General features: G+C 34.8%; 1 protein-coding gene across 1 annotated transcript in view; it reads right to left on the bottom strand.

Annotated features, from left to right (window-relative positions):
- The window catches only part of RNGTT (RNA guanylyltransferase and 5'-phosphatase), a 197,704-nt gene that overhangs the window by 69,948 nt on the left and 104,034 nt on the right, over positions 1-23,722 (bottom strand). The window contains exon 12 of the mRNA XM_067294005.1: positions 20,061-20,129. Coding sequence (XP_067150106.1) covers positions 20,061-20,129 — 69 coding nt within the window. The remainder of the gene's footprint in view (positions 1-20,060; positions 20,130-23,722) is intronic.

Below are 23,722 nucleotides of genomic sequence, written 5' to 3'. Positions count from 1 at the left end.
TTGCTATGGATCAGCTTCTATTGCACCATGTAACTTGCACCACTTATAGACATAGTCCTTTTACATCTGAAGTTTGTGTCTAAAGCTCAGAGGATTGTAGAGGGGTACTGTCTCCTAGGTGCTGGAGGCAGAGTCAATGTTTCCATTAAAATTCAGAGGCTGCTACAGTTAGTTTCATAGCCATCAAAGCATGCAGATTTTGTTACCTTTGCTGGCTATAGTCCTTATCCTGTCTGCAGGGACACAATTTAGAAACCTGTATAACCACAACAGTCAGAAATGCAGCACAAATGAATAATACCAAGTATCTGCCTGAAATTTAGCATGGTTCACGCTTTTATAAAATATATATGAAATTCATTAGTATTGGCAGCTTAGTTAATTCAAGCTTGTTTATATATTTTGTTAAAACCACAGTTTCTATTAAACAGTCAAGTAGTAAATAAAAAGTTAAATATTTCTGTCATGATGGTCGTTTAATTCTTTTAAAATTACTACTAGATTATGGTGCACAACTACATTTTAAAATGATAATACACATGGTAGAACTTTTTCCTGGAAAAGGATGCAATAACTATGCCTGAATATGCAATAAATTGTATAACTTAAATTACCCTTGAATATGAAATTGCTTTAAATCTTCAAGTGTCTAAAAGTGTTAAGTTTCAAAGAAAATATTCATAATTTTATTTCAAATAAAATATTCATATTTAAATACCAGAAGGAAACTTTTACTATAATATAAATGATATTCTGATATTTAGTCAGCCTTACTTACCAGGATAAATACACTAAAAGCATTCTTAAAACAATTCTAAAACACCTCAGGTTCACAAGCAGTAAGAAATATTTGTTATCTTGTAAAATCTGCCCATTTCAGTTACCATATTCTTCTGTGTTTTATTTAAATAATTTGCAAGCAAGTTGTATTCAACATGATATTAAACCTTTCACTTAAATGGAAAAGGTTAACTATTGCAAACCTACATATACAAAAAGTCTGTTCCTCTCAGCCACTCAAAACAGCGATTAAATGTTTTCTCTGAAGTGCTCTATTTATTCTTAACTCTTTTAATATCCATAAGGCAGCTGCCCTGCCCAGTGTAATAGTTTTCATTCAGTTGTGTAAATATAAAGACACAATAATTACCATAAATGTGTTTTTATTTTCTTGCATTTAAGCAAGACCCTGGATCATTTTAAAGACCCAAAAGGACTGATTATAAAGATGCCTCAATCAATCATTTCAGGCTATAGCTCACAGGAAAATGAGCTAAAGAATAGAAAAGATGCTCATATTGTTGTCACATTATGTGAATAAGTTGCATCAATGGATCAAAAAAACACAAAATGAAAGGCAACCCTTGATGCAATTCATAGATTTTCTAGGCTGGAAAGCATCACTGGGCTCATCGAGCCATCTCTGTTGCATAACAGGACAGAGAAACTCAAACAACAATTTTTGAATCAAGCTTATAACTTCTATTCAAATTACAGGATACCTTTCAGAAAGATACCAAGTGATGAAGAAATGACAACGTATATTTAGGGAGGTTACCATGATCATTTATTACTCTTATGGTTAAAACTGTATGCTTATTTCTACACTGAACACCACTGAATCTTGTAATGCCTTAGTTTAGGCTGAAGCCCAGCTCTCCATGTAGTTGCTTAAAGACTATGGTCAAATAGCCCCTAATCTTCTCTTTGTTAAGATGAAAAGACTGAGAGTCTCACTGCACAGGTAATTTTCCAGTATATGAGTACTTTCCAAACACCCGTCATTTGTGAAAGGCATTTTCATAGTTGAAGGAGAACAGAAGAATCTAAACACTGAATGGAAAACACAGAACATCATAATGGCTGCAAAATTTGTACCGCTAGAAAACATCATGCAAACACTGTCCAGCTTCATGCAAATGCTGTAAAAGCCTTGTATCAAGCCCTTCATCAGCACAACCTGTGTTTAACCATGGACAGATGGCCATGAAAACACTATCTAGAAGAAGAAGAAAACAAAGGCAAATTCCTCCCTTTCAAAAAAAATTCTTGTCAACTAAAAATAAAATAATAAATGTTGCTTTTAATGTTTCATGTTCTAAATTAGTGATTCAAACCACCTGAACAATCAAAGAACTACAGTCCCCATGAAAAATCGGCTTTTTGCCTGGCTCTATAATTTGATCAGAAAACAGAGACATACTAATGTTCCATAAGCATAAGTTTTAAAATAAGGTTGTTAACGAACTTCAAACATACAATTCACTCTTGTCACAACACTGGAAGTAAATCCATAGGCAATAACTTCCGAAGCTTATAAAAGATGAGGAAAGACAGCTTTATTGGCTAAGCTCAAATCATTTAATATCCACAACTAAGCCAAAAGAATAACAGAGTTAATTCCTGATAAGAATATTTTATATAACTCATTATTTGATGAAGAACAGTGGAGTAACAACGATGCTTTAACTCCATGTAGTCAACTAGATTTGTACTGATTCTTGCATTCCTACACTTCAAAAAGTAAAATAAAGAAAAACTAAAATTAACACATGCTCTAAGACATACTAACTTTGGTGTATGTAGGAAATTCTTCCCTCAGAAAGGGAAAAGGCCAAATAGGAATGACACTTTTTAATACATTAACACTGGCTAGCCAGAATAAAACTAGCAGTTTTTATTGTGAAAATGTTATTGCACCATAATTTGTCTCTTATGAAAATGCGGCTTGAAGCTTATGAAGTAGAAAGAAAACGGTTCTAATCAAAAGGGCTTCTGAAATACTAAGCTTAGCTGTCAGATCAGACTGACAGGCAAAATATGCTGCTAATATTCACTCATTTAAATAGTGTTAGACTATGTTTCACACAATGGATATTAACATTTGCATGCAAATAAGGTTAGAAAGTTAACCTGCATGCAGAAATTATTCCGTTAATATTTTAATAGGAATTTTTCAATTGCCTTTTCCAAAGGCGCCTGCAGATTGCAAGTCAATGCAATATTTATTGGACTTTTTTTTATAATTATTGGGCTAAATGTCTTCTAGTCTTGCACTTTAATTTAGCTTTATACCTCCGGCTTCATTAAACATCTTGTTCCATAACTATACTAATAGCTTTTCTTAATATTCCATTAAGCAAGGAGAAAAATGTGATGAAATTTTCTTCCCAACTAACTACATTTAAATATTAATCCTATTAATATTTGATAAATGAAGTTCAATTCACAGCCCAAATCCATGTTTATAGCAACCAGAATATAGCAGTCAAAATTATTCATTGCTCATTTTAAGCACATCACTGTAAAGCAGGAACAACCTATTCTCATTCACTTCTGTATGCTGTCATCCTTTCATTTGCCACCACAAACTGGACCTAGAAATTTCAACACCTCGTCTGAAGTAAAAAGGATTAAAAAAAATAATAATAACTTCAAACTGCTGGCTAATATATATGACCCAAAATGGACTAAATGCTGTCTGCCTTCAATTCTAAATTCTACTTCTGAACAGAGGCAAATTAGGGTAACTATGAAAAAGCTGCATATTTGCATCTTTGTGACAATAGTACAGTCCCAATAACAGAACTATATTTCCATCAGTCAAGGAACTCGTGATGTTCCATGGTTGCTGCTTAACATAGCCTTATATTGCTATTGATTATTTTGTAATTTTCTTATTCTTCACCATCTAGGACTTATTACCTCTTTAAATTTGCGCTATGCAAGTCTTCAAGAAAAATTAATGCAATAATACAAACAATAAAGATACTTCAGTTGGCTTTCTACTACTTTCTTTGTTTCACACTGCTTATTTCACTTTATCACTTACTTGCACTGAGATGATCCTCAGAGTATAACTGCAGTGTATGCTGTAACCAGGATGCCAATGTGACTACAGAATACTACTGTATTTACTCCCCTAGATGAAAGTTTCTTTTAAACTAAACTTCACAACTCTATAACAGCCTTAAGTTGAAATTGATATAATGGTAAAGATCAAATCTACATCATTTTACCTCAGCTATACACTGCTAATTTTTTTCCTTTAGAAACATAGATGTAACATAAATAAACCTAGAGGTAAGAAACTAAATGATTAAAAAACTGTCCAAAAAGACTGGTAAATGAGTTTCACCCTGATCACCAAAAGACCCTATGAAACTTATACTGTAATTAATCTTCTTTCATTTGCATCTACCTTTTCCCCCAAAACAATTAGACATCTCTCTCATGTGATAAGGGAACACTTTTCTTCCTGAAGATTGCTAAAAATTATTGCTAAAAATTACCAGAGCTGGTTTGGCACTAAGGTTATCGTTATGTTTACTTTTAATTATTTTAAAAGAACCATAATTATTGAAGACTATGGGTGCAATCCAGTCTGGCACAATGGAGACATTAGAGTTATAGGTGCTTCATAAAGCATCTCTCCAATAAGTGCCTGTTCCCTATGGAGCCAATGGAGAAAGGTGAGTAACTGAAGCTTTACACATGTATACATACCTAATTTAGCAGGACATGTGCCCCTGCTCATTGACTACATGTAGTACTTAGGCACCTCCTTTACAAGGCTTAGCTCATACCCTGCTTTCTATATTTTCATATTCAGTTACTCTTCTCCATACATATAAATTTATATAATAAGTATATAAATACAGATATATCTAGTGTTTGTGTGTGCGTGCGCACATGCGTGTGCATTTTATATATATATATATGTATGTCCAAGTCAATATATTACTACATATCTGAAAGATCCAACTGTTCCTTAAATAATTGAAACTTACTTGATGTCACTAAAGCTGCTTATTTTTGCTAGCTGAATTTATTATTTGCAGTCTGCAATTCTTGAAATTTAAAATGAAATAGAACAACCTTTGGATGATTGTACTACTAAATACTAAAACAATGCCCAGCTTGGTTTTTTGTGAACAAACCACAACCTTTTAAAACTATTATATAGCTAGCAACTCTTCAAATTTTAAATGTTCACATTCTCCTTCACTACTGTCCTTCCAGAGTGTAATACGACTCTATCCAAATTCGTCTCCTCAGGACTGTTGAAGACATTGTCCCTTAATTCACAGACATAGAAGTTGATGACCAAAGATGAAAGGATGAATTCAAAGTAAACTGTCAGGACAGCTGAGATAATACAGAAGCGTTCCTGGCACCCAATCCTTTACAATTTTTTTTTTATCATCTCCTAAATCAATATTTTCCTTCCTTCTCCTCTCTCCCAGTGATACACCAACTCATCAAGATTCTTAGGGAGATCATCTTCCTTCTTAATTTTAATTTCACATTTTTACTGCGAAAACATCATTAGTTATGTGAAGTTATGTTACAGAAAACACTGATTTTCATTCCATGAAGTGATAGGTGCAGCTGCTTCATTAAATCACTTGTTTTATGAAACTTGCCATTTTGTCTCTATACATGTTTAAAGCTTCATATTTACATGAATCTATATTCATAAAATTCATTTATATGAATTTCATATTATTATACAAATAATTTATTTCATATTTATCACCCTAAAACTTCTCTCATTTCTTAAAGCCCCACAGAAGCAGTCTCCAGCTCTTCTTCACATTCTGTCCTTCCGTTTTTATTGCCTTTGTCCCAACTCAGTCTTAAATGTAGTCTCTTAAATTTACATCAGAAAAGGATGTAAAGAAGAAAGTCAGTCTACAGATAAGAGAGGAACTTACTTCTTTGTGGATGGTTAGTTTGTGGTCAAAGGTTCCTAGAAATCTTAGAATAACTGGATTAGACCAGCAGAAAGTATGAACCACTTGAAGTCTGACAACAGATGGATCCTCATTGTAACAAAAGAGCCGCCATGAAATAAGAACCACTGCTCCTGGCTGACTGTCTACCATAACCTGATTTGCAAGTTGGGTAGTCTGTCAGCATTAAAAACCACATTTGCAGCAGCTACAATACGTAATTTTAAGGCCTCATCACACCATTGTTTTTGTTGACATTTTTCTGTTCAGAATACCAGAAAAATATTTCAGCAAATCACCTTAGAGTTCAGGAAGATTAATGAAACCTACCAACCCTAAATAGAAAGATGTGAAAATATACCAAAACACTCCTTGAGGAATGTCAATCTCAAAAAACAAACAAACAAACAAACAAACCCACCTCTCACATCAAGAGGCAGGCAGTGAGCTGTACCTTTAAGCTAATCTGAGCATAAGCAGAAACGTACAAGTACAAGCTAAGAAATTGCAGCATGCTGGTCTCAGATGTAGCCTAATTTCTCTTTTTAATTCCAGAGCTGAAAAGCCCCTAGAGCTGAACTGATATGCATGAAAGATGATGCATAGAATTGCCAGCAGGACTTTTTCTACACGTTGCCAAATGTATGTTACACAAAATTGTCATTAAGGGCTAGCTTATTACATTTTACAGGGCTGCAAATCTCCTTGAATTAAACATTTATGAGTCTTGCTTGGAATACTGAATCCTGCAGTATTTTTGAAAAGAAAAAACAAAAACTATCCTTCTAAGCTACATATTCTAATATATAAATTATAAAATACTCATCATTAAATTCATCATTATGGATCTAGAATAAAATAGCAAGAACTATACTTGACATTCTCAGTTTCACAAGAAAACATTCATACAACTATTCTCGAGAAGGAGAGAATAAATCCAACCAGTAGAACTCAGCAAGCGCTTCACAGTCCAACTGTTTCACAAGTAGCAAGCTGATGTATTTGCAAAGGTAAAGCAAAGTGAAAAAAAGTGTATGTTGAACAAATATTTGAGAACATGTATTTTCCCTTTCAAGCATTCTGCTATCAGTTTAATACAATTAAAACCTTCATTTTGAGGAGAGCAATTGGATAGTGAGAAGGGAAAACTCCTCCTGCAAGAAGAAACATTGCACCCTGAAAGAGAAAATGAAAGTGTTATGCCCACTTTTTGTGGGAACTTAATCCTCGCAGTTCTGATTTAGGAACAAGCAAGTCAGTGGCTCTGGGTAAGTGCCAAGAATTTGAACAGAATAGCTACTTCCTGAGCACCGCAAGTAAAAGAGAAAAAGTGTAGGCTGTTTAAAAAAAGCTCACTCAAAGAACTTCAGTTACTCTAAAGACTAGTTGCTTTCCTTGTTAAGGACAGATATTGTCACATTCCACTAATAATGACCTAAAAGCAGTGGTTCCGAAATGGGTTAATTTTGCTTACAACTTGTAACCAATTTGAAAACACAACAAAACAACAGTTTCAGCCACATCAGAGGTTTCATTCCTTCCATAGAGCATGACCACACAAATGTCGATGAGGCATTCAACCCAAAATATCTAGTTTGAATAGTGGCATCGAGCAACTGTGGTGAAGATCCTCTTCCAACATACCTGCTGCTGGCAGGGAACATTCATGGTGTTCCTAGAAGAACAGTTTTAGATAGTTCCCAGTCTCAGTTACTTTTTCACCCTCTCCTCCTCTCCAATATTTCCTCTCCTTTCCTTACACCTAATGTTAAAATAACTGTGTGGCTATGCTCTGAGAAGGCAAGCAGCTGAAGGTGCAGTGAATTAGGGAAGGGGATGAATGACAATTATCATTTGCAAAAACAGACAATAAAATGTTCAGCAGCTTCTAACAGCTTTTAGTTCCATGCAGTGACAGAACAGAAATACTGATTAAGTACAGCTTTTTCATAGCCAAACCTATACCCAGAGATTTAAAATACAGAATCATGCTTCTTAAGTAAGAGAACTGCTCCCAGAGTTGTCAATTCACAAATAACTAACTGAAATGTTCAATGTATAGTCACTCAACAATTCTGGGAGAAGAAAGCAGGCAAACTTGAGCCACTTTATGAGAAGTTTTTTCACAGTCTGATATCCCTCTAGGAGGTTTAGCAGTTTCCCATGTATCCTTTTTGCTATTGCCATAAAAGAACCAAGTATCTCCCTCATAACTGAGAATGATGTAGGAAAAAAAAAAAATTAACCACTGGTCAAGCAGGAATCTGTGATTTTTGGAAGATACTTTATTCCAGGGGTGAGAAGGGATTTGTAAAATGAGTTGATCATTAAGGAGTACCTTTCAACAACATCCTTCCAAGGTAAATTTTACTAAAGCACATGGGCATAATAATAAGCATACTATTATGAGCTCAGAGCCAATAAACTAGACTTCCATAAAGCAGCATCTGATTTGTAAAACTACTTTGATAGGATCCTTCAGATATTTTTCTTTTAGAAGAGTAGAAGAGGAGCAGTATGGAGATGGCAGCAAAGTGAACAAATCCACCTGTCTCTGATCCAGTAGGTATTCCAAAAAGGATTCAAGACTCATGTTGAACTACAGCTCTCTGTTGACACCAAGAACACCCTGCTCGTTTTATGAACTATCTTCTAAAAATCTTTTCTGCTATGTAATATGCCCTCAGCAGAAGGAGAACAGGACTTTTACAGACCAAAAGCATTCAATAATCTATTTTTTGAAATAAAATGATTCTAAAATCTGGACAAAGAACCTTAACTTTATTGTTAGCATATTGGAAGTCAGTGGAAGCGTCTTTGGCAAAAAGATCTAGAATTTCAGTTCAAGTGGAAAACAAAGCCATCTTGGCTAAAACAGTCCTATAACAATGATTGTGATGGAAGTGGAGGGAGCATATTACATGAAGCACCACCATCTACTTCCTACGCATTTACTTCCAGACACTATCAAATACCAAAAAAATAAGATAAGACTAAACAAAAATACTAAGACTAAACAAAAATTTTAACTGCATTAGACTAGACAATTCTCAGGTTCCCAGGCTGCACATATTTAAGACTGCCAAGAACAGTGGTCCCTCAGCTGCATATGTATATTTGTGCTTTCAAAATGTGAAATTGGATATACCTCTGGGGGAGAAAAAAGAAAAAAAAGTTTCAAAGAAGGTATCAGCTCAAGTCTTGACACCTGTTTATAACTGTTGCAAGGGGACCTATCAGAGAATAATCTAGTCCAAGAAGACATCACAAAGGATCAAATTTTTAGACTCCCATTCACAACCAGACAAAAAAGAAAAACTACTAAAAAAATCTCTGTGATACGAAAAACTAATTAGGAGAGGAAGAGTGGTATACAAAGGAAAAAAATAGTCAACAGTTCAGCAGGAACCGAAGACAAGCAATTTTGTCTTAGGGGTGGCCAAAGAATACTGAATAGTGATTAATTCACCGCATCCCTCTTCCACTACACCCTTTGTACTGGTGAGAGAACAGGACACACGCAGCGGTGTTCAGCAATCAATACTGTGGTCTACCTCCCTCTCTCAAGCACCTGGAGGACATACCCACCTGTATTAAAATATGTGCAATCTTGCAGAAGAGAAGTGTAAGTATGTATGTGACTGCAATCAGAAATTTTCAGTGGAGGAGATATGCAAAAGCTGCCACTAGATTACCATTATGTTGCCATAATTATTGTTCTGGGGAAAACCAGACAGAGAGGAAAGCATCCCCTTTATGAAGAAAGCTACCAAATATTTCAAACCTCAGAAACTGTTTCTTTCATCCTGAGAAAAAATGGCTTTTTTTAATTTTACCTCGGAGCCAGTAACTGATTCTTGAACACTGAAATACCTCAAGATTTGATTTTAAATCCGCCTGTTCTCCATAATTCCACTCCATTAGAAGGCAGACCTCACAGTATAAAGCCATTAGCTATAGAGCCAAACATAATTTTTTCCTCAAATCAGTAAAACTCCGCTTTATTAGCTGTGGGTTTTTTTAATTAACAAAAATATATACAAGCAGAGTACATTTATTCAGTTAAAACCAAGCTGGAAAGTCTAATTCAATTAAAAATATTACAAAAACAACTTGCCTTCTGGATGCTAGAAGTTTTAAAAGTATTTTTTTCTTTTTTTTCCTTTTCTTTTCTGGCCAGTCACCATTAATATTCCTAACTAACTAATTAATATATGTTTGCCATAAGCCACTGCAGAGTTTGCGAAGTAATGGAATAACACCCACCAAATCTGACAGAGGACAAAACCCTACTTCTTTCAAAGGCCTACCAAAATATGCAAGCAAATGTCATGGAAACAGAAGCTCTCTCCATGGTAACATCATCCCTAGTACGGCAGCTAACCACTCTAATTTCTAACATGCTCCAAGACAAGGTATTAGCTTAATTCCAGGTTTTTTATAGTCTTTCCATAACATTCCATAAATATCTCAGTCATAAAGATTTAATAAAAAAGTTAATAGTTCACAAGTATGCAGTATTAAAGCCAAAGCTGAACATAAGTGTAAGAGCAAACTGATTAACTGTGACAAAGCAAGTGTGAGCAACACTGCCTTGGAGAAAAACAAGAAACTGATGGCAACATAAAGAACAGTCATATTACAGCTGTTTCCCATTACACCATCTGACTCAGTGCAACAATTGTCAGACGTGCTTTAGTGCCTTGCACAAACACACAGAAGTGCAGTATAAAAAGGCCCAATTCATAATTATAGTTAATCAGTCCTTGCTACCTGCCTTTATATAGTATTTTATTTTATTTTTTTTAAATCAACCAACGCAAGCAACTAACATTCTCAAATATAGCTGAAGACTGTTAGTAGCATTGTAGCTGCTTTCCACAGTGGCGGACGAGCTAAATGCGTAGCAATTAGAGCTGAGTGAATGATTTCCAATGAATAATTTATTTGACAAATTAGGTCCTGTTTGTGGAATATCTGTAAGCAGCTCATGATTCTGACAAAATTACTATCCCAATCTATTTTACAACGATGCTTGCAAGTATATTTTCTGATTTGATCACCAATACTATACATTTCACTTGTATCTACTAACAGGTAGTCAGATAAGTCACATAGTGTTACGGGCCCATCCAATCAAGAAACAAAAAAGACGCAGCGCTGATAATGTGTAAAACACACATTTATTATAATATTTTTCATAAATAAAATATTATGTCTTGCTTAAACATATGATACTTATAGAAAGCTGCTAACCCTGCAGAAATCAATTTGTTTTAAAATGTGAATAAATAGTCACAAAAATACTCTACCTTATTGTTCTGATTCATTTGCAGATCGTGAAAAGTACACTCATGTTCTTTTCTGGTTCAAATATTTTAATATTCTAATGTAAATGTAAAGTTTAAACCAAGTCAGCTAACAATGATGAAAGCATGATGATTATATTACTTAAGCCTTTGAAAAGGCAAAAAAACATATTGATATCCTTCACTTGAAAAATTACATAGAGAAGGTTCAGCTTTGCTCATATATTTAACCAGTAGAAGGGAGAGGTATATTTTCTACAGTCCTATTACATGGAAATAGTACTATGCTCTATATTTTACATAGGGCTTCTGATTCTCTGATTCTCCCCTCAAAAATAAAACGCACCCTCCCAAAACCTTATTAGTGCTCTTGAAAAAAAGACTTGAATGTTTCATAAATACAGTATATCAGATGTCACCCACTTCATACATGATAATTTGCCCAACAGAAAAATCTACATTGCTTTAAAATGATATTTTTTATATTTTGTAAATTACACATACAAACAATAATGCTTGTGTCTACTGTTCTTTCATATTTGTCCTTGGAGTCAGAGGCTTTTTTTTTTTTTAAAGCCAAAGCAAGGTGAATTTGCTTAAAAGCTAATTCAGCTGATGCTAAAACCATTGCATAAGAATATGCTGCTTAAAAACTAGCAGAATCTGACCTCTGCCATTCTGTTCTCCAACTGAACTTTATTTTTTTCCCCATCTTTGTGATACCACAATATCCAACAGAAATCTTTTAAAATTTATTTAGATAAAAAATTAGAGCTTTATATTGTATATATCAAAACACAAGGAACAACCTTGAGACCACTGTTTTACTAACCACATATCAACATATTTTCCCCTGTTCTGAGCTCAGCCTATGACCACCGGATCCTGTGACAAATTTACATTCGCTAAACAATGAAGCATTTCCAAAACTACACTACTTTGAATTATTTTTTTAATCTTCTGTTGTTCCAGTTATTCAATGCTAGCGGAACAAGCCATATTTTCACTTAACAATGACAACATCAGTTCACAATCTGACAAGTCCCAGAGACACGTATTTTAATTGCTCTCATAAGTTGATAGTTCTCTCTAGAGAACCCTGTGTTGTATAAAATACATGTTTTGTTTCAGTGGTTGGATGAATATAGAGATAGGAGATCTTGGGATTTCCAGTGATCATTGTTTGGAAACAAACAACCTATCTGTCAGTTCAAACTTTTCAAAACTTTCAGACAGCGTTTTATGAGGGTGCTAATTGCTTCTTGAATCATGTTGTTCCAAGTACACAGAACATCCACATTTCTGAAGACTGGGATATTTCCAGCTGAGACTTTTACTCATTTTTCCCTTTTGGAATGAACTAGCAGATACTTCAGAGTTCATCTATCTTGGTGGACAGCTTCTAGAGCAATATGGAAAACAGAAGTTCATTTCAAAAAACAGTCATCAGCACTAAGCACTAAGAGAAAATAAGGTTTTGCTTTATGATTATCTGCAGTCATTAGTGAAGCAGATCATTGGTTTCATGTCTTTGACTTCTTCAGTTATGGCATGAAGTTCAGCACTGCCCTTCTAATCCTATACTTAGAAGTGTATATCCTGTATGATACAGTCACCTCTAAACTATTCAGTATGTATATCAATGGAAGGCAGTGGAATTTTCTTAAAGCAATTTATAACTTTCACAGGAAGATCAAGACTTGAGTTTTCAACTGTACATTAATAGAGCTGGTCTACCATTTTGGTAATGTCAAAGTCTAAGAGAGCTTTTGAATGACTCTGATGAATGGAACAGAGAATACGATTACGACTGAAACAAAAGCTACCAGCAGCCAAAATGAGATCAAATTACCACAGTTATGTTCTGCCCTACCTTGTCAAAACAGAATATAATTCAGCAAGTACCACTGAGCCTTGCAGAGCATACTATGTTCTGTACATTACAGTGCTAGGTAGCTAAGTGAACATACTTATTTTAAATGTGTTGATACCAAATATACATAGCTACCTTCACAGATTTATCTGATAACACATCCTAGCAAGAAAGCTAAAATATGTTTTGATAAATACAATAATCCAGTTACCTATTTGTGATACTGACTCTCCATTTTCACATTTACTATCTATAAGAACATTGACCCAGTAAACCTTTCAGACTGTGAGTAATAGATGTAATTATTGATATTCCTCTGAAAGCAACCCTGCTTTCACAACCCTCAGGTGTATGCCTCATCCTCCTGATAGGCTGTGTTACTGCTTACACTAAAACAGCAGGATGAAGACTTAACTAAATATTTATCCTTATCCTGATACAAACTAGAACATTTTGCTTTACTTTGCTTTGCTATGCCCTTGACTAATAAAAAATAAGGGCATTTTATGAAGGATCTTCATGGAAACTTAAGAGGTCTACTGGTTCTCTTGGATATGCACAGGAGAAAGTCCTGGGAGAAAACAACCACAACAAGGTTGTTCTTCCAGATATTTTCCTAAATCTTTTCAGTTTGATAGAAAGAGTATGGATGAATCATACATGAGGCACTCTGTTTATTGATAGCTATTTCAGTATCTGAAGAAAAGACAGCGCTGATATACGTCTCACTGTATTTTCCAGTCTCCAAGTCGTCATTCCTGATCTACCAAATCTTCACTCCCAGAACGACTGCTGTGAGATTCAGGATGAGTAGGAACACTGCCATGGAGACAGCTGACCATGTCCTTATGGCAGCATACATTAAGGACAACGAGCAGAACCAACTAATGGGATCATCCAGTAAAAAGCTCTCATTAATTCAAAGCAAAACCTCTCTGATTTCCTTATCCAGACATAGAAGAGATTTGGTTTTCAAAGTTGATCCAGCACACATGTAAGTTAACCTAATTTGTGTGAATACAACTTTATTCTCTTAAAAGTAGGTATGTTTGCCAAGGCTGAAGAATTGCTTTGGCATTCTCACCTGAATATCATGTTTACAGTATATATTCCTAACATTCACTCATTGTCTTTTAGTCAGAAAGTATGTGCAAACTGGCACAGCTGGGAGCATGGTAGCAAGTGTACTCAGCAAGCTCCTTGGCATCTAATTTTGAGACAGGAGCAACACAAAAAATGTATTTGAAGGCCTTTATGAGTAATGATTCTGTCCTAGCACAAAATACATCTTTTTCCAACATTTAAAACAGTAGCCTTCAGAAAAAAGCATCTTTTCAGAGAATCTCGCAAATGACACAAACGCAGATGCCACCTTTTTAACATCAATTGACAATCCTGAGGATGGCTAGTACACATAATGTAAAATGTAAGAAATAGTTCCTGTCTAATGCCATTGGCAAGCAATGGCTGCAGAATGATTAAACTGCACATCAGAAGTTTAAGAACCTTTTTAGATAACTGTCATAAATGCAGTTCATTGCCTTATAAATCAGAGAACTTCAGATGGTATAGGTCATAAGCAAACAAATGAGATAACCTATTAATTAGAACTAACACATTCCTTAGGTAATCAGACTTATGGCACTGACAACTATTCAGACCAAAGGAGGAAGTCAGGCTAAACAATTTTGGCAAGCAACAAACATTTGCATCTCTAAATATACCAGAAGACCAATAGTAGAAAGTTAAGCTAGGAAAACTTTTGAGACATCATTTTCTCACTATATGCAGAGCTAAAAGTCACTCACTTCCCTCACTTGGCCATTTTTTGTCAAGTGTGGATGCTAGGAGTTTGTACCTGTAAGAAATGCCCTAATTTCCTGAGGTGACAATTATCTCGGGTTCTTAGAAAGTCAGTGGAAATAATAAGTTTACTATGTTTGAAAGTGATAACATTTTTATTTAGGAGTCTAGTAATTTAATTAGATGAGGACTCTACTTATTAGTGTTTATGTTGGTTTTTCTGCTGTTTATTAATATAAAAAGGGTATAAAACAAATCACCTGAAGATAGCAAAGACAAACTTGAATTGGCACAAAAAAAATTACTTGTATATTCACATAAAAATACTCAGAGAAATACTGTGCATTGCTAGTACATTTTAGCATGTTCATAAAGCATATGATAGGACGGTATATTTGAGATATGTGTTGCAATTTACAAGAAGAACTGCTAGGAACATTGCCATGGAAATTGAATGTAACAGCTATTCATAGGCAGAAAAGAGTTGTAAAGCTCGGTGGCACTTCAGGAGACTGACAGAAAGTTCTCCTTTAAAGGAAAGTCTACCACAGCACACGAAGTGCACACTGACATGACAACAGCAACCGCTTTGGTAATGGATTCAGTCAGGAATGTTCCTCTTACAGAGAAAATCACTTTTAGCAATGAGATACTCTAAAGAAACTTAAAAGGTTTAGGTAGTAGGGGTCAATACAAAGGCTGATGAAAATTCTTCTCCTCAGATTCTCTTCTGCTGCAAAGTCTACAAAAAGCTAAGCAATCTACATTAAGGAACCACTACAAAATTGGAGAACTAAATCCAGAAAGTTGTAAAAAAGCAAAAACTTATTATGTACATGATTGTTAAAAGTAAAAATTTGTTATGTACATGATGGTTCCTAAGACTTTATCCATCAGCTTTTGAACTGAGACATCTGTAGCAGATACCTGTTATTGCAATAGAAATAATTAACAATAAGTGATGCCTCATCACTAGCAAACATGATGTCTGAGTTTAAAACATTTGCCAATAATGGACCTGGTTTATGTTTTAAAACTCACAGCAGAGCCCACAAAAGGTATTCTCTGCTAGGAAAGGCATACCAATTATACAGGGTTATTTAGGAGAAACTGGCACTGTTTAATGAAACAAAACATGACCTTTTGGAGATATTTGCGCTCAGTAGCACCTTTCAGAAATATTTCATTCAATTTCAGTAATTGAAAATTGAGGTAACTTTAGTGATTTTGGGTGAACTTTTACAATGATGAAAAATGATAATACAGCCTACTACACAATGGGAATAGTGCAAATAATTAACAGGCAATCAAGCATTTCAGACCACCACTAAGTCTGCCAAGGGAAGGGAAGGAAGATGTATTAAAGTCTCATGCAATGTTAGTCAGTAATAAAAATCTGTTTACTATTCTCCTTTCAGTTTAAAGGTTAAGCTTTTTGTTAGTGCTCGATAATGAGAGTTATGAGTTAAATAATTCAGTCATTCTCTAAAATAACATTTTTCTTAGAAGAATGGAACTCAACAACTGTCCTTCTTCCTTCCCCCAAAAAATCCTAAACCCACACAACGGGATTTTATTCCTCATCCAAAATAAGAGCACAGAGTATCAAGCAAAAACCAGTCTGAGTCAAAACAAAAACACCATAGAGCTCAGGAGGCAAAAAGATGAAATAGAAAAGAATAATTCCTGATACAAGCTTTCCACAGATGCCCGAAAAGTGTCCTTAGGCCTTCCTAAGTGATGGCCAGCTAACCTGCTTTTAGGTTGTTCAAGGAATAAAATAATTCTTTCATCCTTTTTCCAAGCAAGGAAAAATAATAGTTCTAGCCAGCAAGAAATTCAGTTATGAAGAGACTGCTAGCATAAAAATTAGATAGCCTCAGGCAGATATCTAGTGAAGGTATGATTTACAAGGCAGAAAGCAAAAGTAATTTTACTGATGAGTGGGTACAGGTCAGCGAGCTGATTCTGCCATCCAAAGATAAGAGGCCATTTTTGAGATTTCAATTAGAAACACACAGGTTGGCAAACTGCAAGCTTTAAAACAAATGTACAGAATTGTTCACTGTTTGGAAGTAACCTTTTAGAAAAAATGATTGAAAGTTTCCAATCTTATATGAGCATCCAGAATCTGTGAATAATGCATTAGGCTTTTACCTGCAGACTACTGGGCAAATTCACTCATGGTCTCGTCATAATCACAGGGCAACATACCTGTCCATGAAGTTTCCTGCTGGCCTGTTTCACTCCTCCTAATTAGCACTTAGCTTCGGTCCCTGCTCTGCCAACCTGTTACATGTAAAGGGATCAGAAAGCTGATCAGATGGAATGGAGCTGACTCAGTAGTATGGGAGTTATATCAGTAGCGTCTTAAATGGACAGAAAATGATGAAGGGAAAAGAAGCATTAGGGAGAAAAGACATACAAGGGAAACCAAAAGGAATGTGGGAAAGAGGCTACTGGACAGAGAGGAAGCATGAAAAGGAAACAGAGGAAAGGAAAAGAGTACAAAGGAAAGAAGAGAAACAATAGTAAGAAAACATTGTCTTATATTTGTCTCTCACCATGGAGTTGTTAGAGGATGGTAGGTATGACAGGAGATGTGCAAGGGGCACTATGAAACACACATCACATCAAATCACCTAGAAAACATTTTTAGATCATAAACTAGGCAAAAATCTCCATCGCTTCCGCTAAACACGCTCTTCTCATGATCTGTGAAAGCATTTACTTTCTGAAAAAGGAGGAAGAAGGGAGGCCTTAGTCATTGACCTTTTATGAAATTAAAGTACTTGTGTTTTCTGGGAAACACCCCAAATAAATAATAATTCAGATAACTGGTGAATTAGTTAGGAATAATAACGCACAGTGAACATGATCTAGCAAAATAAACTAACCTGCACAGGCAGAATACAATCTTCTTACTCCTTAAGATTGTGTCTACCATCACCAGTCGCAGTGCAAAACAATTTATGTTTCAGTACAAGGAGCTTACAATTCATAATATGAGTTTAAAAGGAGATGGGATGACTAACAGAAGAAAATAGACCCTATTATACCTAGCTGAAATACTAAATTTGGTAGTAAAACTTTTCACAGATCCCTTTTCATCAAAATATCCTGCTTCCTCCAAATTGAACTAACCCACAGGCACTATTATGCTGAAGCTCTCGATATTTGAGAGAAAAGTGAGAAAAACAGACCTCTCAGGGGCTCCAACTGCAAGCACCATTCCTATTCACAAATCATTTCAGGTACTTTGATTTTCATTAGAAGACATACTTAAACCAAACTTCAAAGTAACAAAATCTTCTTTCTCTGCCATTCTTCACTCCCAGTACCAGTGTTGCCTACAGTTAGTGGCGATTATATTCAGACACTCAGGTCTGGATGCCTGTATCTAAATTCACAGATCAAGAGAATAGCATCTTTGAATAAACTAAAAACACTTTCACCAAACAGACTGAACTAATAAGTTCAACTTTCATTATATTAAATAATTAGTTAACTTATGCATTCTGCTTAACTACTAAACTTATGGAAAGTGTTCCCCCCCCCCCCCTCAAATTCTCCTGTCTCTAAATGGTCACATCCCATTCAACCTTCTCTGCTGCCACTTTACCCCTCTTTGTGACCTTGCTCAAATTCCTGTGCACCTCTGCTTCTTTCTTTCTCAAAACGCACATGAGACTTTACAAGCTCCCCAAAAAAATCCCTTAAATTTCCCTGCTTTTCTAAATGCCAGCATCATCTCTGTCTCTTTTTCTACATGATCAAACATGTCAGTAAAAATGGTTGCTGAAAATTGTTTTCTTCTGGATATGCCATGGATATTTTGCAGTCTGGCTTACTATCTTTTCACTTGAGACAAACTAGGTTTATCAAAGCTTCTAGGTCTCACCATGACCAAAATTCAGGCATCTACCCCATCCAGCAATAAGCATCTTTCTCTCTGGAAAGCACCTAATAACATCACAGATAGGACCGCAGCTATAATGTGAAAAGAAAAATTATTTCGGTTAGTATTTTCAAGGGATTATTAATGCACTGTTATACTCTGTTGTCCTTGTATTGTGTATTGAACGCAAGTTCTAGAAACACAAAACATATCACATATTAATTTCCTGCAACAATAAAATTAGAGAGACATTTTAGTAATTGCATTTCAAGTGGAAAAGGTAATTTCAAATTTAACTGTATTAAATCTGAATAGCATAACCTCTTATATTCAGAAAAGTGATCCTGGGAAACCTTTACAACCACCTTGGATTTTAGCAGTATTCTGTGACAACGGCAGGATTTCCTATGAAAATACAAATTTTCTTCACCCTTGTAGTTTCTCTTTGAATAGCTATAGATTAAAAAAAAAAAAACTACTATGTTAAAGAAACAAAAGGACTAACTGATCATTGATTTTGTGGTTAGCTGATGCAGAAGTAGCAATGAGGAACAAGGTTAATCTTACTTCCAGATGGTGGTGTCAGCACCCTTGCTAAGATCTACAATATAGAAAGTAGACCAGAAAAAAATGTATTAAACTAAACACAAATGCTTTCAACGAGCAGCTGTCAAGGTAGAAGCCTTGGTCCAATTCAAACAATGATTCCTTGCTTTACAAGGTAAGAAAAAATGTCAACTTGGATGATGTTTCAGTAATAATGTGTAACTACACAGATTGTATTTGTTGTATCAGAGTCAGCAGTAGCATTAGTAGATTGGAGGAGGTCATGCTACTGCTTTACTTTTATAAAGCCACTCTTGCTGCTTGAGAACCATCTATTTATACTCTTTTGGTTGCTAAGAAGTCTGCCTGCAATTTTTCTGGTGATTTCCCCCATCCCATCCCATCCCATCCCAGTCACATGTGTTTACATTGGTAAGCAGGTTTCAAAGATATATCATGCTTTACTTTCACTAAAATAGTATGTATCACATAAATTTTATTAAAATTTTAGTGTGTGAAACATCCTGGAGGAAGAAAAATAACCTAAGGGCTCAGATCAGTGGCTGAAAGATTCCTGGAATTCAGGCAATCACAGAAAGTCCTTCCTGATTTAGTAGCACATCATATTACACATGTGGAAAAAAACCCATGAGCTGATTCCTGGAAAATATTACCTTGGATCAATCCCAAGTCACACACACACAACAAGTTAGATTGCAACTGGCTGAATTTAAGCAGTTTGAGGAACCAGAAAAATTAGAATCAACTTTGAAAAGCAATCCTGACTGAAACAAAGATTAGGTCATAGATTGGGGGGGGGGGAAGGGCAGGAGGGATGGAAATCTCATTTAAAAAAATAAATGAAAAAAAAAAAAATCAAGTCTTATACTACTTACTCCTGTCGGCTGAAAAATCAGTCCATCCACTTCATGGCTAACTTCTCTAGCAAAGCTTCCTTCAAGGAGCTGTAGAACAAAAGGAAAATACATCTTTTTTGCATAGAGAAATATTTCACTTATAAGATTCACACTGAAGCAGATTCTAAACTACTACTGTAATTGCTCTCTAGCAAACAGTTGCAGTTAAGATATAATGTTAGAGCTGGGGAAACATCAACATAGAAAGCCTCAACAAACTCGCAGTTTTTACAAAGAGCACTTGAGGCTCAAACACGTTTCAGGGAGGCTGCCCACTATGGCAGCACTTCAAGAAAAAGCCGTCGTCCCAAAAGAAATATCGAAAAACATTTCACCTACTAGAAGAGAGAAACAGTGCAGACGATGAAAAAGCTGTTCTGAGATGGGACAACACAGTCATTCGTGGCCAAACTAAAAAACAAACTCACCACTTTAAAACACAAGTAGCACTTATTTTTGCTTGAAAATATGTATTGAAAAAATTTTAAGGGCATCATTCAAAAATTTGGCAGACTCCTTAACTGGGCCATATCCCAATAACACTGCTAAGCTATTGCTAAACAACCATCTGAATTAACTGGGGTCTCAAATATTCTCTTTTACATTTTGAAAGGTTGTGAATTCAATGGAAGTGAGTATCAAGTTGTTTTTACATTAGAAAAACATCTAACTAAACAAACTAATGAAACCAGCTAGTCAACAGTTATGAGAACTGATGATATACTTCCAGGTTTAATTATGACATGCTTAAGGAAAAGCAAATAATTAGTGAGAACCAGTATTTTTGACAAGCAATAAAAAACTAGAGTAATTACTGGGATGTCTCTTTACTAATTTCAATTTATGTTTTACAGGAGAAATGAAGAATCAGTCCTAAAGTTGTAGGTGCATTTAGTAATGTTTGAAAAACTTTAACAGATAAATTAACGTACGGTCATACGACACAGCAAATACAGAATTCAATAAATCATGCTCAGTTCTAAAAGCAACACTGACTAAAACCATGGTCTAGACTTTGGTAAATTTTGTACCATTCCTGCTGTACAGTCCAATTAAACTGAATGAACCACTGACTTCAATTGAAATATAAAACTCCACCCTCAGTAAAGGATTAATTTTAAAAGCATGAAAGGAGCTGAGGATTAACATTTCTATCTTACTATACGCTGCATGACTCAAAGCAGCACAGTTCAACATATAATAAATCAAAAAGATTTATGACCAAATATTTTAAAATAATAATATATAACATTTTATCTACAATCTGTAGATGTTTGCACACAATAATTCATCATTTTGCTATAAAATAACTAACTTTTCTTATAAACATGATGATTAAAGTATTTCTGTTTATTCTGTATAAACAATTACAGCGTTCATTATTCGATTTTTAGATACAATTTAACTGAAAAGCACATTTTATGAGCGTATGCTTACGTGGTAAAACACTTAAGGATATTACATTCTAAGTCAAAAATAATCCAGTGAAACACTATTCTTCAGTATAGAGAGACGTAATTCCGAATTAGGAGTCCTAGCACACGTTTACCTAATGATCATTTTGAAATTTACAACTGAGGCTCACAAACAGGAGGTCTGGAAAAATAAAAATAAAAATCTGATCTTCAGAATTGTATGATTGCTTGGGAAACCTAAGTACATAGAAAAATAAATCATTCTAGATTTAATGCATTGTTTACTAGATGATTACACAAAATAGTGAAAAAATAACCCCTCGGTGTTAATCCTTGCTTCAGCAGAACAATGAGTACACTGGAAATCTTTTAAACAAATACTCCAAAAAGTTAAAAAAAAAAAAAAATCTAAATAAGCTGTCTTCTGGGGAGCACTTTCAAGATTACTGTGTTGAGAGTAATATTTCCAAAATTTACAGGCCAGTGAGAAATCTGTAATAGGAATGCACTTGATACTTAAAAAAGCAAATGGGAAATATTTTATTAAATTCAAGTACCAAAACCCCCTCCCTTCAAATACAAAAATACATTAAAAATAAAATACAAACTTCAAATTAGCTGTGACCATACTTATATATACATTTCTAGCTAGCCAGGCAAATAAAACCAATCACATTTTTACTGTATTTGAAGTTCTTAAAGGAATTTTAATTTGAGGACAGGGTTACTTCAGTACTGGAGATTAAACAAAGTGTATTATTTAATCCTCCCCAAAATAAAACTTAAGAATATAGAAACAATCTTTTAATTCAGAGTGTGTGACTCTTTCAGATAAAGCATAAAATCATTATTGTGCACTCTGTACTCTGGTCTAAATATAGTTGTAGAAAACTAAAGTATTATTACAAGTTTACAGATGGGAGGAAAAAAGTAAAAAAAAATATATATATATACCATTTAGAAAAATATATTCTGGTATTCCCTTTTATTCACGTATTTTATAAAAGCACTACTCTCCCAGAATTACCAAATGCAAGCAACTCCCTCTTATCATGTTGATTTCCTGTTTCAGATTTGTTAAGAGGCTTGAACTCATTCTCCTCATTTTGGAGGCACCCAGTAATCTTACTAAGATATCTTCTCTCAAGAGTGCATTAGATATTGAAGATAAAAAGATATTAGGAACTAGCATAAGTCTCAACAGATAACCAAACTTCTTCGTGCTCCCAGTTATTCCGCTTCTAGTCTCATTATGTCAACAAAAGTATTTCAGTGACAATATTCCAGAACAACATTTTTTACTAGAAAGAATCAGCAATTTTTTTTTTGAGGGTAGACAAAAAAAGAAAATTTCTCTGAGCTTCTTTCTATATACTTTTTCTTGAGAATTTAACTATTTAGACAATATCTGTGAACAACAGAACATAAACCTATTTGACAGTCTGGAAAGTTTGAAAAGACAGTAGAATGAATAGGAAACAGGTACTTGACTTCCAAGCAAAAGTAATATTTTTGACACTAAAAAGTATAGTTGATATAAGGTTTCTAGTTTCATGAATTTCTATATGCAGATATACATGGTTCATCTTTTGAAAAGCCTATCTTCCTGTTTAATTTACCACACATGTTAACATTTCTAATTAACTTGAACAGTACAATCTTTTCAATCAGCGCCATGATAAATGGCACACCTGCTTGACTGGGACCACTGCCAGGGACCAGATAAAATGCAATGCATCTCAATGACATTTTATAAAAGATGGGTAAATGATGCATGCAAGCCGATTCTTCTGGCATGCTGTTCCTTGTAGCCTACTGGTATGTACTTCCACCTGTGAAATCTTTCATTTACATCTTACAGCTTCCTGCTTTATTGTGAACATTGCAAGGAACCATATATTCATACTCTAGTTTATTATTCAAAATTTTTTTCCATTATTACTTTAAAATTAAATCAAATTGAAAATAATTGCTACATCTAATAAGAGTATTCCTCTGATGAAAAGAGTGGTATAATCACATGAAATGAATGGCCGTGTGACAAGCGAAAGGATTTCTCCTTGCTGTCTAACCACTGTGATTAAGAGCAGCAGTATGACATCAAAAGCAGTACTAATAACCTGAATCACTGAAGCTGATTTTGCTAAAACTCTGAATCAGTCAGCAGAATTTCCTGAGCGGACAAGTGAACAATTACACTTTAGAGATCTCGCTATACTTTACAAT

The sequence above is a fragment of the Apteryx mantelli genome, chromosome 3 (genome assembly GCF_036417845.1).
Source record: "Apteryx mantelli isolate bAptMan1 chromosome 3, bAptMan1.hap1, whole genome shotgun sequence".
NCBI classification, from domain to species: Eukaryota; Metazoa; Chordata; class Aves; order Apterygiformes; family Apterygidae; genus Apteryx; species Apteryx mantelli.
This window is presented reverse-complemented; position numbering and strand designations above follow the sequence as displayed.